Genomic DNA, 14,096 nt, shown 5'->3' on the forward strand with positions numbered 1-14,096 from the left:
TCAATTGTCCATAATGGCATATGGAAGCTGTGTCGCAAATCTAAGATTTATTTTTGAAGTATTTTTTAAAAAGCCACTATAAAGTAAAAACACAAATCTCTACTCCTGATTTTGCTGAACTGGCAGAGTGAAACGATTATATTATATGCTAGAAATCCATGCATTGATATCTATCTATGATTTGGTGGAAACATGTACACATTGAGCTATTTATAATTTTATAATATATCAATGTGTGTGGATGTGTGCACAGAGCAGGCACCCAAGTGGGATTTATTTTTGCCCAGTCCTTGTACCCAAATCTGTATCAAAATCAGGATCAGTTAGGTTTTATTTACTTTATTTTTATTTGGTTCCACTCTTCCACAGCTCCCCTTTTTATTTACTTTATTTTTATTTGGTTCCACTCTTCCACAGCTCCCCTAACCTTTTGTATTTCTAGTCTATGATACTTGGCAATTTTGAGCAATGGACCCTTAGTTCTCTGGTTATGAGGCATGCATCCTTTTCTAACCAGCTTTTCTTTATAATGAAGCTGTGCACTATATTGTCTTCTGGCAACAAAATGCTACTTTGCAATCAAAAGAAACTGTGTCCAGCCCAACCACTTGGATCTATTTGTACAGCTGCTATCTACCATATGCCCCATTAACAGACATCCGGAAATTTTGGATCTCAAAATACTCTCTTTCAATATAAGTTTTTGTCACTACACATATACACCTGACAGCGATAGAGTCTATAAAATGAAGCCAGGCAGAGCCTGTAATATGGGAGATTTGCAATAACCATGCACTAACAACTTTTGCAACTTTTTGTTGCATCTACTTGAAATCAACTCTGGTGTGGACATAGATGCCCCAAGTCTTTCTCTATTCATTCTCAATTATGTTGTCATGGATGAAATTTGGCGAATCCTATGACTTAGGTAGTAGGTATGAATGTTGACAGAATGGTCACTGTAGATGTTACATCAAAATTTTGATGTGTTGTTTATTATAAAAGCAGTCAGTACCCATCTTACAGAATCTAATCACTAGGGGCAAATCCCAACTCTATCCATGGTATTAAGGTTAATGTTAAAAAAATTATCTGCATTACTTAGTCCACGTGTATCAAAGTTGAGCAGAAAGTCAATAGTTCCGATTGCTGCATTCTGACTATCAGAAGATAAAATTCATCAGGGGTATGTTATCCAACAGAATAGATATGCCAATCCACAAGCAGTTAAAGTATATTCAAAATTTCAAATACAGCGTATAAAGGAACATAACCAATAGCTTAGTCCAATACAGAGTAACCACAAAGATGTATAGAACCCTATGTAACACGTCTCCAAAATATATAGAGACTAAAACATATATGCAGAAAATCTAGAAAAACATTAGCAAAAATATATTAAAATTCTTGGTCCCTGTCATAGAAAGGGTAATGCAAGTACACAAACATACCAGATGCATTCTGGTTGAAAGTTGCAAGTCTGATGTACCCAATCCTTAAAGTTTCTTTTCCATTTCTTGAGAGTTTGCATAGCCGCCAACTGACAGGGTTCAGCATAATTCTTTTCCGTCTGCAAGCCTTAATCAAAGTTCTTAGGTATGAACATACCTACTACAACTGATAATAGTTAAACTGAAACTGATATCAAGAACAAATAAAAACGGATAAAAAGATTAAATGTATAGAATTTTCACATCATATTTAACATATGTCCATATACTGTCTTGCTCAGAAACATGCAGCCCCATATCGCTTGAAGACCAACTATAAAAATATCCAATTTAAGCTGCCTAACACTCACTTCAAAGAAATTGTCCTTGAATCGGAGTCTCCTTTATGGAGTGTTAGCTCGACGACTGTATCCTCAGGACCCCTGTTTTATCAACCACAAAACAAAGCACAAGAAATAAAAGTATTTTCTCAAATGCTCAATAAATGAATTTAAACAAAAGATACAAAGTAAACTTCATCACTGCTCATATATGATTAAAACATGTTTGTGGGAACCATCATCAATGAGTATTACATAATGAATATTGCCCTTTAACACAAAAAAAATTGTAAAAAGGTCCATGCAAATAAATCCAGGGAACTGGATATGTGGTATTACTTCTTGAGAAAGTGTCTCTTATAACACCAAGAACAAATCAGACATAACAGATTTCTAGAATATGAATAACCAGAAAAAGAGTTCATGGAGTGTCCACGTTGAGAAGTCATTGCATTAAATATCCTAATCCACATTAAATAATCTTTAGCAATGGGCAATTAGTTGCACGTAGAATCAAGAGATTGGAATTATTCAAATGATGTCAATAGTTAGTGGGATAGCCATGAAGCAGGGCTCAACTTTTTGACACAACTGTGACGAGACTTCAGGTCTTCATCGATTTCAAAATTTCTAATATGTGGAAATTTGTAGGATTTCAATGAAAGAGAAACTGTTCATATAGAATTTGACAACAAACCTTAAGTTGTCATATCAATCAATGTGAGTTGCATGACGTACAAGGCTATGGCTAGACTTTGTATTGTACTACCTCTGACTTATCATCCTCTGAAATTATGTCCGTAGCTTTATAGTCTTTAATTCTAAAACCAAGAGCTTTAGGCCTGAGCTAAACTTCATTCGATGACCTCTGCATATAACGCTAAAAAAGAACTGCATTGTCCAGCATTAAGAATTCTTTGCCCTTCCCCAAAGAAATTATTATTCATAACCTGTATAATTCAACTTCAATTGTGCCACCACCTTATATTCTCTTTGGTTTTCAGTGAAGATTATCATCAGTGTGCTACTGGCATTGGCCTATATCCATGAAGCAGTGTTATACAAGATTGTAGGTAATGGAAGTGATGATTTAACATTATAAGATCAAGAAATACTTTAACCATGAATCTGTAATGTCCTATTTTAGATCTTTCAGTTTTATCCCTTTTTATATATAAAGTTTCTGAATGTCTCTTTAATATGATCATAATGTTATGTTTTGAGTCCAGAAACTGGATAAACAGCTATATAGAAGACCAGAAATAATACATAAAAGATACAATGCATTTATCCTGGGAAAAACCTTCCACTTGAAGGGGAAAAACCAAGCCACAACAGTAAAATCTCTCTTTTATTGACAATAAAAAGTATTCGAGTACAAAGCTTTCACTTGATTAATTTACAATATACCAAGCAATCACATAAATAGATTGTATAAGACTCTTCAACTTACCAATGGATTGGGTGAGACCAAATGTAGAGGATGCAAGGAAGATAACAAAATACATCTACAATCACCCTTGGGTTCTCTGCTTTATGAGAGAGTTCACCCATGGGAAGGAGTTGGTTAGACCTACTGACACAAGGTTTGCAATGATTTTCTTAACATTGCAAAGTGTTATTAGTTCTTTGAATTTGCAAGTCCAGAATGGCTAAACTCAAGCTACTCAAAGAAGCCCGATGGACAGAGTGTTGCTCTTTTAACAACCACTTTTTTGATGGTGCTATAGAAATTGTGAAGGTATCTTGGAAGCTTCAAAAGTCGAATATTTAATTTTGTTGCATTCAATAATCAAGTCTTTCATTATTTAACTCTAGTCTCTAATTAACGATAATCTTTTTTAACTTTTCAATTGCAAGTGACAAAGTCTTTAGTTAAAATTCTCCGCTTGGTAGATGTTAGTTGGCATTTTGACCCCCAATTTTAAACTTGAAAATCTCATCCTCCTAATGATCTTTTCCTTGGTTCTCTTGAATTCTCCTCTGATCTGTGTTGAAAATGTTGTGTAAAGAAGGTCTCAGATGAAGTTCATGACGATGAATCAAAATGCTCAAGCACACAAGTTCAAGGCTTTCCTTTGTAAATTTTGAACCATCTGAACAAGGTTCAAAGGTTCAAAAGGTTCAACAAATCCATTGTTTCGATATGGCACACCAGTTTGAAGTCCAAATGAAGACTCAAGTACCCCAGTTTGAAATCCAACTTCAGATTCAAAATTCAATTTAGAGACATGATTATGGATGTAATTCAGCAGTTCAACTTCAAAGTTCAGTGGTTCACTCTAATACAATTGGGGCAGTCAGGTTAAGGAGATTCTCTTATTCAGATTGAATGGTTTAGGTCATTTTGATAGAGTTTTCCTCGGTTCACCTTAGTCCAATAAGGCCCAAATCAGTTAAAATGGGTCCTTTGATGCAAACCAAAATTCAAGTTTAGACACCCTGACTAGTTGAAGAACCAGGTCATCGAAGACCAAAATTGCTTTCCAATAGATGTTAGTAAGACTAAGATTCCAAATTTGAATCAGATGGCATATCTATAAAAGATAATCACTGCAGGCTATATTGTGAGATGATATCATGCACTAGGAGCATCACAAAGTCATGATATTGGTATAATCCAAAAAAAAATAATCGGGTATAACCTCCATGAAGAATTCATAAGATTTACAAAATATTATCCAGTCCAAGTCCGAGATAATGCACCAATGCTCAAATTAAGCATTCAGAACCTTAATAAAGTGGCTCAGTCATCAAAGGAGACGTGTGGATATTTCAAAGGCCATTGAATGGATTCGGTTGCATGTGTAATAGCAAGTATTGACAGGATATTGGTCATAAACAAAAATCGACATTTGAACATGTACTATCCAAATGGACAATCGGGTTACCTCTGATGGAATTGAAGTGTCGGGTGCGCACAAAACTATTCATTATGCTTGAGGTGTACTATGGGCAGCATTCCAAACATGAAAGTGCATCGGAGCCGCTGGTAGAGCACAAGGCCAAGGATTGTCAAATGGTATACATCGAGGTCGAAGGTTAGAAGACAAGAAACATCGACCGAAATCATCAACACCCATATGCGCAGGCAATTTCACCAAAGATGCTCACATCCGGACTAAGCACAGGAACCTACAAGGCATAGATGTCACGAAGAATGGAGGAACTCGAACACACTATCTCATGGATGGGTAACCTGAGGATTGCTTGCCAACCATTAGTTAAAATGCCTATGAGTCTCTACGGACTTTGAATGAGATCGTATGCCCTCTGTTAGAGGATCACTATCAGGTGGTTACCATTCCAATCTTCACCGAGCGCAATGTGCTCCTATTGATGTATGCGGATTGGAGACTCCCTTGAGTCTATAGGACAGCAACATGATGAGGAGCCATCTACATGGCAGAGCATAAGAGAAGCCATCGAGCCAGTCCCGTGAAGAATGTGTGTTAGTTGTCCAACTAAATATGGAGAGCAAAGGAGGTGTGTGACATCCCCGATGGATCCTCGTCACAATGGACGCCAACTCACTCAAGAAGGCAAAGTGACATTCACAGGAAGGAGATAAAGAGGTTTCACTAAGTTTTGTGATTCAAGACATAAGTCTGTCAGCCAAATGCTTGACAAAACCGAGTGTTTGAACTCAGTACACAAATCCTCCACAACATAGTCTTACTTTGGAAGGTTCGAGCAGGCATGAACTCTGATTGCTAGAAGATAATGGATCACAAATCAATAGGAGCTTAGTGGAGGAGCGAAAAAAAGGCATATGAAGCACACAATTGAATCCTATGTTGCCTTCTACATTGAAAGAATTGTCTGAACAAATCCTTGACTTGATATGTGTCACCACAGAAAAAGGCCCGTTGTTGTTATGATTTGGTAGCTATTAAAAAGTTATCTCGGTGAATCATCACCTACATTTACCATCAAAACCTTATAAATTGAATGCATGAATAATGGAATACGGCTATACATAGACCTGGAAAGATGTGAACAATAAGTAATACCTTTATATGATTTTCAAAGTCATATGTCAATAGACACAGGTACAAACATTAAGCACGTAATGTCATAAGTAGTTTGGGGAAAACGGTTATGGGAACTAAATTGAAAACCGAAAAAGGCATTGGAGGAAGATTATATATTAAAAAAGGCTCAATGTAAAGGGGGTTCTTTTTCTGAAAGGAGCAAACGATGTGCTTCTTCTTTCTGGGTGTGGAGAGTCCTGGAGGTTCTACTGTTTTTGCAGACTTTGTGCTGCATATTTGGGGAAATTCAGATTGTGTAAAGGGGGCAATTTTTAATTGTGATCAGAACTGTTCGTTTTAGTTTTGTTTCTTTTTCTCATTTTCTACAAGAAATTTGAATTGTCAGTAATGTTTAGAAATTGTATAATTTCTAACTGAATGAAGATTTCATTGCTTCGAAGATTATATGCTTTGAATCGATCTTATTCTCATTCATGTGTGAATTAAGGTTGAATGATGGAGTTACCATTCTATTACAAAATTCATTTATTGCAGGGGATGTCCTTAGTTTAATCTTTTCTCAATCTTTCTAAGTGCATTTGTGGGTGGAAGAACTGTGCATCTCCATTGCCGCATGTGGAAGTCTTTTCTTTCTATTTCAGTTATAATAATTTGCCCCCTATTCAAGAATAGTGCGGGTAGCCTTCGCTTTGAAGTTAAAAGTGTTTCTTAAATCTTATTCTTTGTATATCAATCGGGGAGTTGTACCTTGTAAAATTCAGAGGGCACTTGCACAATCCAATGGCAAAGTGACCCAACTGTTGGTAGCTTTTTGTGTCTTTGTTATTGGGCGAATAAGGTTTATTTTAGAAGTTTTATGTGAAGACAAATCTATATACCAATAGTAGACAAGGAGGAAACCCCAATGGGGTATCTTTATATGAGGCCATGGATAGGGAAAAAGGATGTATAAATTTACTATAAGGGGGACAGCATCCAATTTGACCCCATATGGAAAATTTTTGATAGGAGGTAGACAATCAACTCCACCAACCCATCGATGTAGTGGAGTACTTACTCAACTCTTGTTTTTGCTTCTCTCCATCCTATGCATATCTCAATGTTGAGGTCATGGAGGGCTTGATTGACTGCATATTTAGGATGGTAGCTAAGTTTGAGGTAAGAGCAAAGTAACGAGACTCGCCGCGAGTCAGGCGAGTCTCCCAAGTCGGCGAATCATCAATGGCTTGCCGGGTCAAAATGACCCATGACCCGAGCTCGGCAGGTCAGGTGATGTGACTCACCTGACTCGCGGGTCACGACTCACTTGACTCAGCCGCGGTAGCTAGTTTCCAGTTAAGGAAAAATAACACAAAAACAATTTTTTTGTTCTTTGTTATTCTTATAACCTAAAAGGGCTTTCATAACACTCTATTATGAGAAAAAGAGAGAGAGAGAGAGAGAGAGAGAGAGAGAGAGAGAAAAGAAATAGAGTGTTGTTGTTTTGCAACTAGCTAAAAGGAAGAGGAGAAAAGCTTGCATTTGTAACATTGGAGCAACTATACACTTGCATTTAGATCATCAAGGAGTTTATAGGAGCTCTTCTCAACACTTCTCAACGCATTTCAAAGAGGTAAGAGTTGATTTTTTAGATTTTGATGATTTTTTCCTCTATGCTTATGGGTTTTTTGGATGAATTTTTTTTGTATGTTTATGAGTTTTGTTTTACTTTAGATCTTCATAAAATACAATGCTTAAATGGTAATATTTCGTCTAAAATGTCGTATTGCAGCAACCTTTATATTTTTCCTTTCTCATAATGGCTCCTGGAGGTAAAAAAACCCAAGCTCTCTAAAGGCAATAAAAAATATGAGTGCTGGAAGTACACTATAGACTTTTTGGGTAGAGGTAGAACTCAAACAAAATGCCTATTTTGTAAGGTCGTTAATAGTGGGGGGATAAATAGATTGAAATACCATATTGCTAGCATACTTGGGCATGATGTTGAGCCTTGTAAAGTTGTAACTATTGAAGCACAACATTTTTGTTATGTTGCCTTAGAAAAATATGAACAAGAAAATGAATTAAAACAAAAACAATTAGCAGAGTTAGCTCAGATTGGTTCCAATTCCCTTCGACGTTCATTTGAAAATGTTTATATATATAGTTTTACACCCAGGCTAGGTTCAATAAGTTGTGTTGGAGAAGGTTGTTCCCTTCCCCCCTATCATCCTAGTGCTTCTGTTAGTTGTACTTCTTCCACATCTATTCCTTGCACTGCTAGTGGTGCTGCCCCTGATAGTAGTATTGGCTTTACCTTTCGTCTTAGAGTCAGAAAATCTAGGTTGGACAATTTTTTTGTACCACATTCCACTCCTGATGCACAACCCTCACTTGAGAGCTTGGGCTAGAATTATTACGAGGTAATTGATAAATACTTGCTTGTTATTAACAGAGACCGAGAGGTCAATTTATACAAAAGAATAGAAATATTCTATTCTAACAAATAAAACTAAAAAAACGAAAGCTAACTAAAGCTAACTAAATATTTACAATAGATAACCATTAACTAATAATAGACATCTTATCTATTATTGTAATACCCTCCCTTAATGGTTAATCTATCTAACACACCAAGCTGTTCTCTGAATTTGACAAACTTATCAGGACCAAGAGGCTTGGTGAGAATGTCTGCAGTCTAATCGGTGGTAGGAACATAATGCAGATCTATAGTCCCGTCTTCAACCAGTTGTCGTATGTAATGACAACGAACATCCACATGCTTGGTTCATTCATGGAAGACTGGATTCCGTGCTAACTTGATAACGCCTTCGTTATCAACAAACAGAGTAGTCGGTCCTGTTGGTGACATCTGCATATCCTCAAGCATCCGATGAAGCCAAACAGCTTCACATCCTGCCTTAACAGTCCCTCTGTATTCAGCCTTTGTAGAAGAGAGAAAAAGTGCCTGTTGCTTCTTGCTGGTCCATGTGACTGCATCGGATCCCAAACTGAACACATATCCAAATGTTGACTTTTTATCATCAACAGAGCCTGCCCAATCTGAATCTGTGAACCCACTGAGTTGAGGATTAGAACTCCGAGAATACAGAAGTCCATAATCGGAAGTGCCCTTCACATAACGAAGCACACGCTTTGTTGCCGTCCAATGATCAGCCTTAGGAGCTATCATAAAGCGTGAAATATAGCTGACTGCGAAGCTGATATCAAGCCTAGTAGCAGATAGGTAGATGAGGCTGCCTACTAGTTGCCTATACGTAGTATCATCAACGGAAAGAGAATCAGACTTGGCTGATAACTTGAGACCTTTCTCCATAGGTGTAGATGCAGGTTTGCAATCCTGGATTCAGAATTTGTCTAAGAGGGCCCTAGCATATTTGGACTGAGAGATGAATATACCAGAAGACTGTTGCCAAACTTCAACACCTAAGCAATAATGCATGAGCCCAAGGTCAGTCATATCAAAAGACTGGCATAAGTGTTGTTTGATTCCCTGAATCAAAGATGTTGAACTGCCAGTGATGATCAGATCATCCACATAGATAACCAGAAGGATGATGTCACTGTCAGTAGTCTTGATGTACAGATTTGAGTCTGAAGAACTCCTCTTGAAGCCTTGATCACTGAGGTACGTATCAATCTTGATGTACCATGCCCGAGGGGCTTGCTTCAAACCATAGAGGGCTTTTACCAATCTGAGAACCCGATGGTCTTTACCAGCAACCATGAAACCAGGAGGCTGCGTCATGTAGACCTCTACATGGAGATCACCATTCAGGAAAGCACTCTTTACGTCCATCTGATGGACCTTCCAGCCAAACTGTGCTGCCATGGCTAGGACTAATCTGATGGTGCTCATCTTTGCAGTAGGAGCAAAGGTCTTCTCATAATCAATGCCCTGACGCTGAGAAAAGCCCTTTGCCACTAAACGAGCTTTGTACTTATCCAAAGTACCATCTGATTTGTATTTGATTTTGTAGACCCATTTGCAGCCAATGGGTTTCTTCCCTGGGGGAAGATTAGAAAGGACCCAAGTGTTGTTCTTCAGCAAGCTCTAGTGTTCAGATGTCATGGTCTGTTCCCACTCTGGAATTCCTTTAGCCTCGGAATATGTTTGAGGTTCAAACACACTGTGAATGTTGGCCATAAGAGCAAAGTTAACAGAATCTGTAGTTTTGCTCTTTTTCCGAGCAGTTCTCCCATCAATGAGCTCATCATCATGAAGATCAGCAAGTGTCTTAGCCCACCACTTAGGCCGGAGAGGAGAATGACCAATAGTAGTACTAGGAGATGCTTGATCAAAAGGATCCTCATCAGAAGAATCTGGATCAAACTCAGGTGAAGCATCTTCAAAACGAGGTGATCCTGCAGGAGAAGCCGGAGGTGTCTGTACAGGTATCACTGGCATGACTGGAGCTGCAGGAGCTACAGGAGCCCTCCCATCAGGTGGACCTAATGGAAATCGAACTTCCAAATCATGAGCCTGCATAGGATGGTCTGCTGGATCAGGAACAGGAGAAACAGGCATGAATGGTCCTCGCTGCTCATCAAAGACTACATCGCGGCTGTTTATGAGACGAGATGTCTCAACATCAATAAGGCGGTAGGCTATGTGAAGACTGCTATATCCAGCAAGCATCAATTTCTGACTCTTGGCATCCAACTTGGTGCGTGAAGCATCAAGAATCCAAACAAAAGCAAGAGAGCCAAAAACCTTCAGGTGACTGATTCTGGGCTTGCGACCTGACTAGGCCTCTTCGAGAGTTTTACCTTTGACTGCCACTGTGGGTGACCGGTTCAATAGATAAATTGCAGTGTTAACTGCTTCTACCCAAAACTGCTTCGGAACATGTCTGTGTTCGAGCATAGAACGAGCCATCTCGGTGATTGTCCTATTCCGACGTTCAACTACACTGTTTTGTTGTGGCATGTGGGGTGTGGTGAACTGACGTTGGATGCCATGTGTATCCAAGAAGTTGGAGAAAACATTAGAACAAAATTCCCCCCCATTGTCTGATCTAAGAGTAATAATAGATTTCCCAAACTCTTTTTCAACTAAGGGTTTAAACTTCTGAAATACAGTAAATGCATCGGATTTCTTTTTAAGGAAATACACCCACATTTTTCTACTGAAATCATCTACAAACAACAGAAAATACTTGTACCCAAGAACAGAAGGAGTGGCCATAGGGCCGTAGATATCAGCATGAACAAGCTGAAGTACCTGAGAAGCTCGCCAAGAATCGCCGCTGGGGAAAGGTGTGCGATGTTGCTTCCCAGCCTGACATGCGTCACAAACTCCAAGGTGTTGAGTTTGAATCTCTGGCAAACCAAGAACAAGCTCATCCCGAGCAAGTTGTGAGAGATAATGCACATTTAAGTGCCCATATCGCTGATGCCAAAGTGTGTTGATGGAAGATCGCCGAGCAGCCATAGCTAAGTCCTGAGAATCACCAGAATTAGTAAGTCTGAAAAGACCATGATCCTCAAGACCAACTGCAACAGTAGACTTAGTCGCCCGATCAGTGATGGTGCACTGATGTGAACTGAAGGTGACTGCCAAGTGTGGAGAATGTCGCAGCAACTGACTGACTGAGAGTAGATTTAGTTCCATCCCTGGAACGTAGTACACATCAAGGAATATGAGATTCCTCCCAACAGACTGAATTTGAATGTTGCCTTTACCAACAACCGTGTACTCTTCTCCACCACCAAAAATAACAGAATTTGAATAAGGTCGGTAGTCAGTAAACCAGTCTCTGCGATGAGTGAAATGTCGAGAGGCACCTGAATCAATGTACCAGGCAGATGACTTCACATGATCTGCGGGTCTTTTAGCCATAAAGGCGTAAAAGGCAGATTTCGCCTGCTCAGTGTGCTCTGCACTGTTCTCTTTGGGTTGCGAACCTGATTGCTTAGACTGGGCAGCTAAACGTTTCCGACATTCAACCTTCATGTAACCAAACTTGTGACAGTAGTTGCATTGAATGTTCTTCTTTTCGGTACCATCGGATGCTGGAGCAGAAGACTTCTGCTGAGATGGTTGCTGAAACTTGCCATTATCCTTTTGAAAGGATTTCGCAGCAAAGGCTTGCTCAGTGGAGGTGGAACTAGAGCTGCTACCGAACTGTTGTTTCCACCGATCTTGCTGAAGCAGCAGGGTGCAGAGATCAGTGAACTTTAGATCAACACCAGTAGATGTGATGTTGAGAGTCTCGATAAAATGCTCATAGGATTTTGGTAAACTCCGAAGAGTGATTACCACAATATCCTCTTCCTCCATCTTGCGACCGATGGCAAGTAACTAATCACGGATTTCCTGAATCCGATTCAGGTGTGCCTGGAGCGAGGTGCACTCATCCATGACAATAGAAAACAAAGTGTTTTTCAGAAAGAAGGCTCTGCTCTTGTCGAAAGTCTCATGAAGACCTTTTAGATGTGTCTAGATTTCAGCAGCTGTCTTGCCGGATGAAATCTGAGAAAGTTGGTCATCAGCTACGGATAGTTTGAGAAGCATTATTGCCTCTCGATTATTCAGATCCCATGTATCTTGATCAGGACCCGGAGAAGTCGGACGCTACCTAACACCCAGAACAAGTTGATCGGTGTTTCGATATTCGAAAATTGCGATGATGCGCTGCTTCCAGGTTCCATAATTACTACCATTGAATTTGGAATTATGCTCAAGAAGAATATTTTTCAGAGATGTCATGGCACGTTTTTCAATGAAAAACTGTGAAAATCTGTGAAGGCACGTTCTTCAAGGCAAAAATACGAAAGACTCAAAAGAATCAGAGAATGACCCAGAAGAGAGCTCGAAAAACCCAGAAGGAATCTACTGTCATTTTCTGGATCCGCTGGCTCGAAAATTGAGGCACAAAAATCGAGGCACCCAGAAAAAACGGATGACAAGCCAGTTGAGCTCTTGAAAAACCCACCAAGAATCTGCAAACAAAAAAATTCCGACTCCAAAAATTAGGGTTTCGAGCAAAACCCTAGTCGGCGGCTTTGAAGGTCGGATTTGCAGAAAAAAATGGCAAATTTGGATAAATAAACACCCGAAAAAGGAAGATATGCTGGCAAAGAGGGTCGTGAATGCTTCAGCAGTGATCTTTGGCGTTCAAAATAGTCGTTTTTTGCATGTGTTTTGCGGGTCCAGAAAATCGCGTCGTTTTCTGCATATGTTTGTTTAGATTTGTGCTGCCATGTGACACGATTGCATGAGGAGACAAGGTCGCCAATAGAGGAAGGATGCTTGCAAGCCGCAAATCTCAAAAAAAAACACAAGGAAAAAGAAATCCGCGATTTCAAAGAAAATGGCCCAAAAAAAAATCCCCAAGTCTGCCAGGAAAAATCCTCGAGTTTCAAAAATCTCAAAGAAAAAACTATTTTGAAAATCTCAGGGTTTTGAGATTAGGAAGCAAAGTTCACATAATAATTTCGAAAATTGGCTCTGATAATTTCGGAAGAGGAAATTATAATTTTCAAAAAAATTAAGAAATATACTCTGATACCATATTACGAGGTAATTGGTAAATACTTGCTTGCTATTAACAGAGACCGAAAGGTCAATTTATACAAAAGAATAAAGCGGAAATAATAGAAATATTCTATTCTAACAAATAAAACTAAAAAAACGAAAGCTAACTAAATATTTACAATAGATAACCATTAACTACTAATAGACGTCTTATCTATTATTGTAATAAGAATAGGGAGATCCATGAAGCTGAAATAAGAGCAGTTTGCAAGTTTTGGTTTTTCTGCAACATTCCATTCATAGCAGCCAGGTACTTCAACTACATTTATATTTGGTTGTTTTACGTTTTAAACTTTTAAGTTCTAAATTCAATTTTATAATTTTAACTTGATGTTGAAAATTTGAAATATGCTAATTAAAATATTTTTCTAAATGTAACAGGACTCCTTATTGGCAAGGGATGATTTATGTGGTTTCCATCTGTGGTATGGGATTCAAAACCCCCACTAAAGATGAGTTGAGTGGCCCCCTCTTACTAGAAATTGTTGACGAGATGAAACTTGAGTTGGAGAATCATAGAAAGATTTGGAGCCAAAGGGGGTGTACCATTATGATGGATGGATGGACAGATAGGAGGAATAGGACCCTCCTAAATTTTTTTGTTTCTAGCAGAGGTAATTCATCATCCTCTACTTCTCGAAGTCTAAAATTTAATGTATTATGAATAACTAAAATTTTGTTTTATTGACTATTGATTCTTGAATGATAATTATTTTGTTTAATTTTCACTTTCAGGATCCACCATGTTTTTGAAGTCTATAGATGCTTCCTGTAATGGGCACCCCTGGAT

At 38.6% G+C, this 14,096-nt stretch overlaps 1 protein-coding gene across 2 annotated transcripts in view; it reads right to left on the reverse strand.

The window, feature by feature from the left end:
- LOC149554532 (Peptidase S41 family protein) overlaps nt 1-14,096 on the reverse strand; it is a 183,672-nt gene that overhangs the window by 125,069 nt on the left and 44,507 nt on the right. For both annotated transcript variants that reach the window (XM_089828576.1, XM_089828577.1), the window contains exons 6-7: nt 1,802-1,873; nt 1,452-1,570 (exon numbers count right to left, since the gene is read on the reverse strand). In XM_089828576.1, the coding sequence (XP_089684702.1) occupies nt 1,452-1,570; nt 1,802-1,873 (191 nt within the window). The remainder of the gene's footprint in view (nt 1-1,451; nt 1,571-1,801; nt 1,874-14,096) is intronic.

Source organism: Cupressus sempervirens, chromosome 5 (assembly GCF_028749045.1).
Source record: "Cupressus sempervirens isolate cs-2001-9-10 chromosome 5, ASM2874904v1, whole genome shotgun sequence".
In the NCBI taxonomy this organism is placed as follows: domain Eukaryota; kingdom Viridiplantae; phylum Streptophyta; class Pinopsida; order Cupressales; family Cupressaceae; genus Cupressus; species Cupressus sempervirens.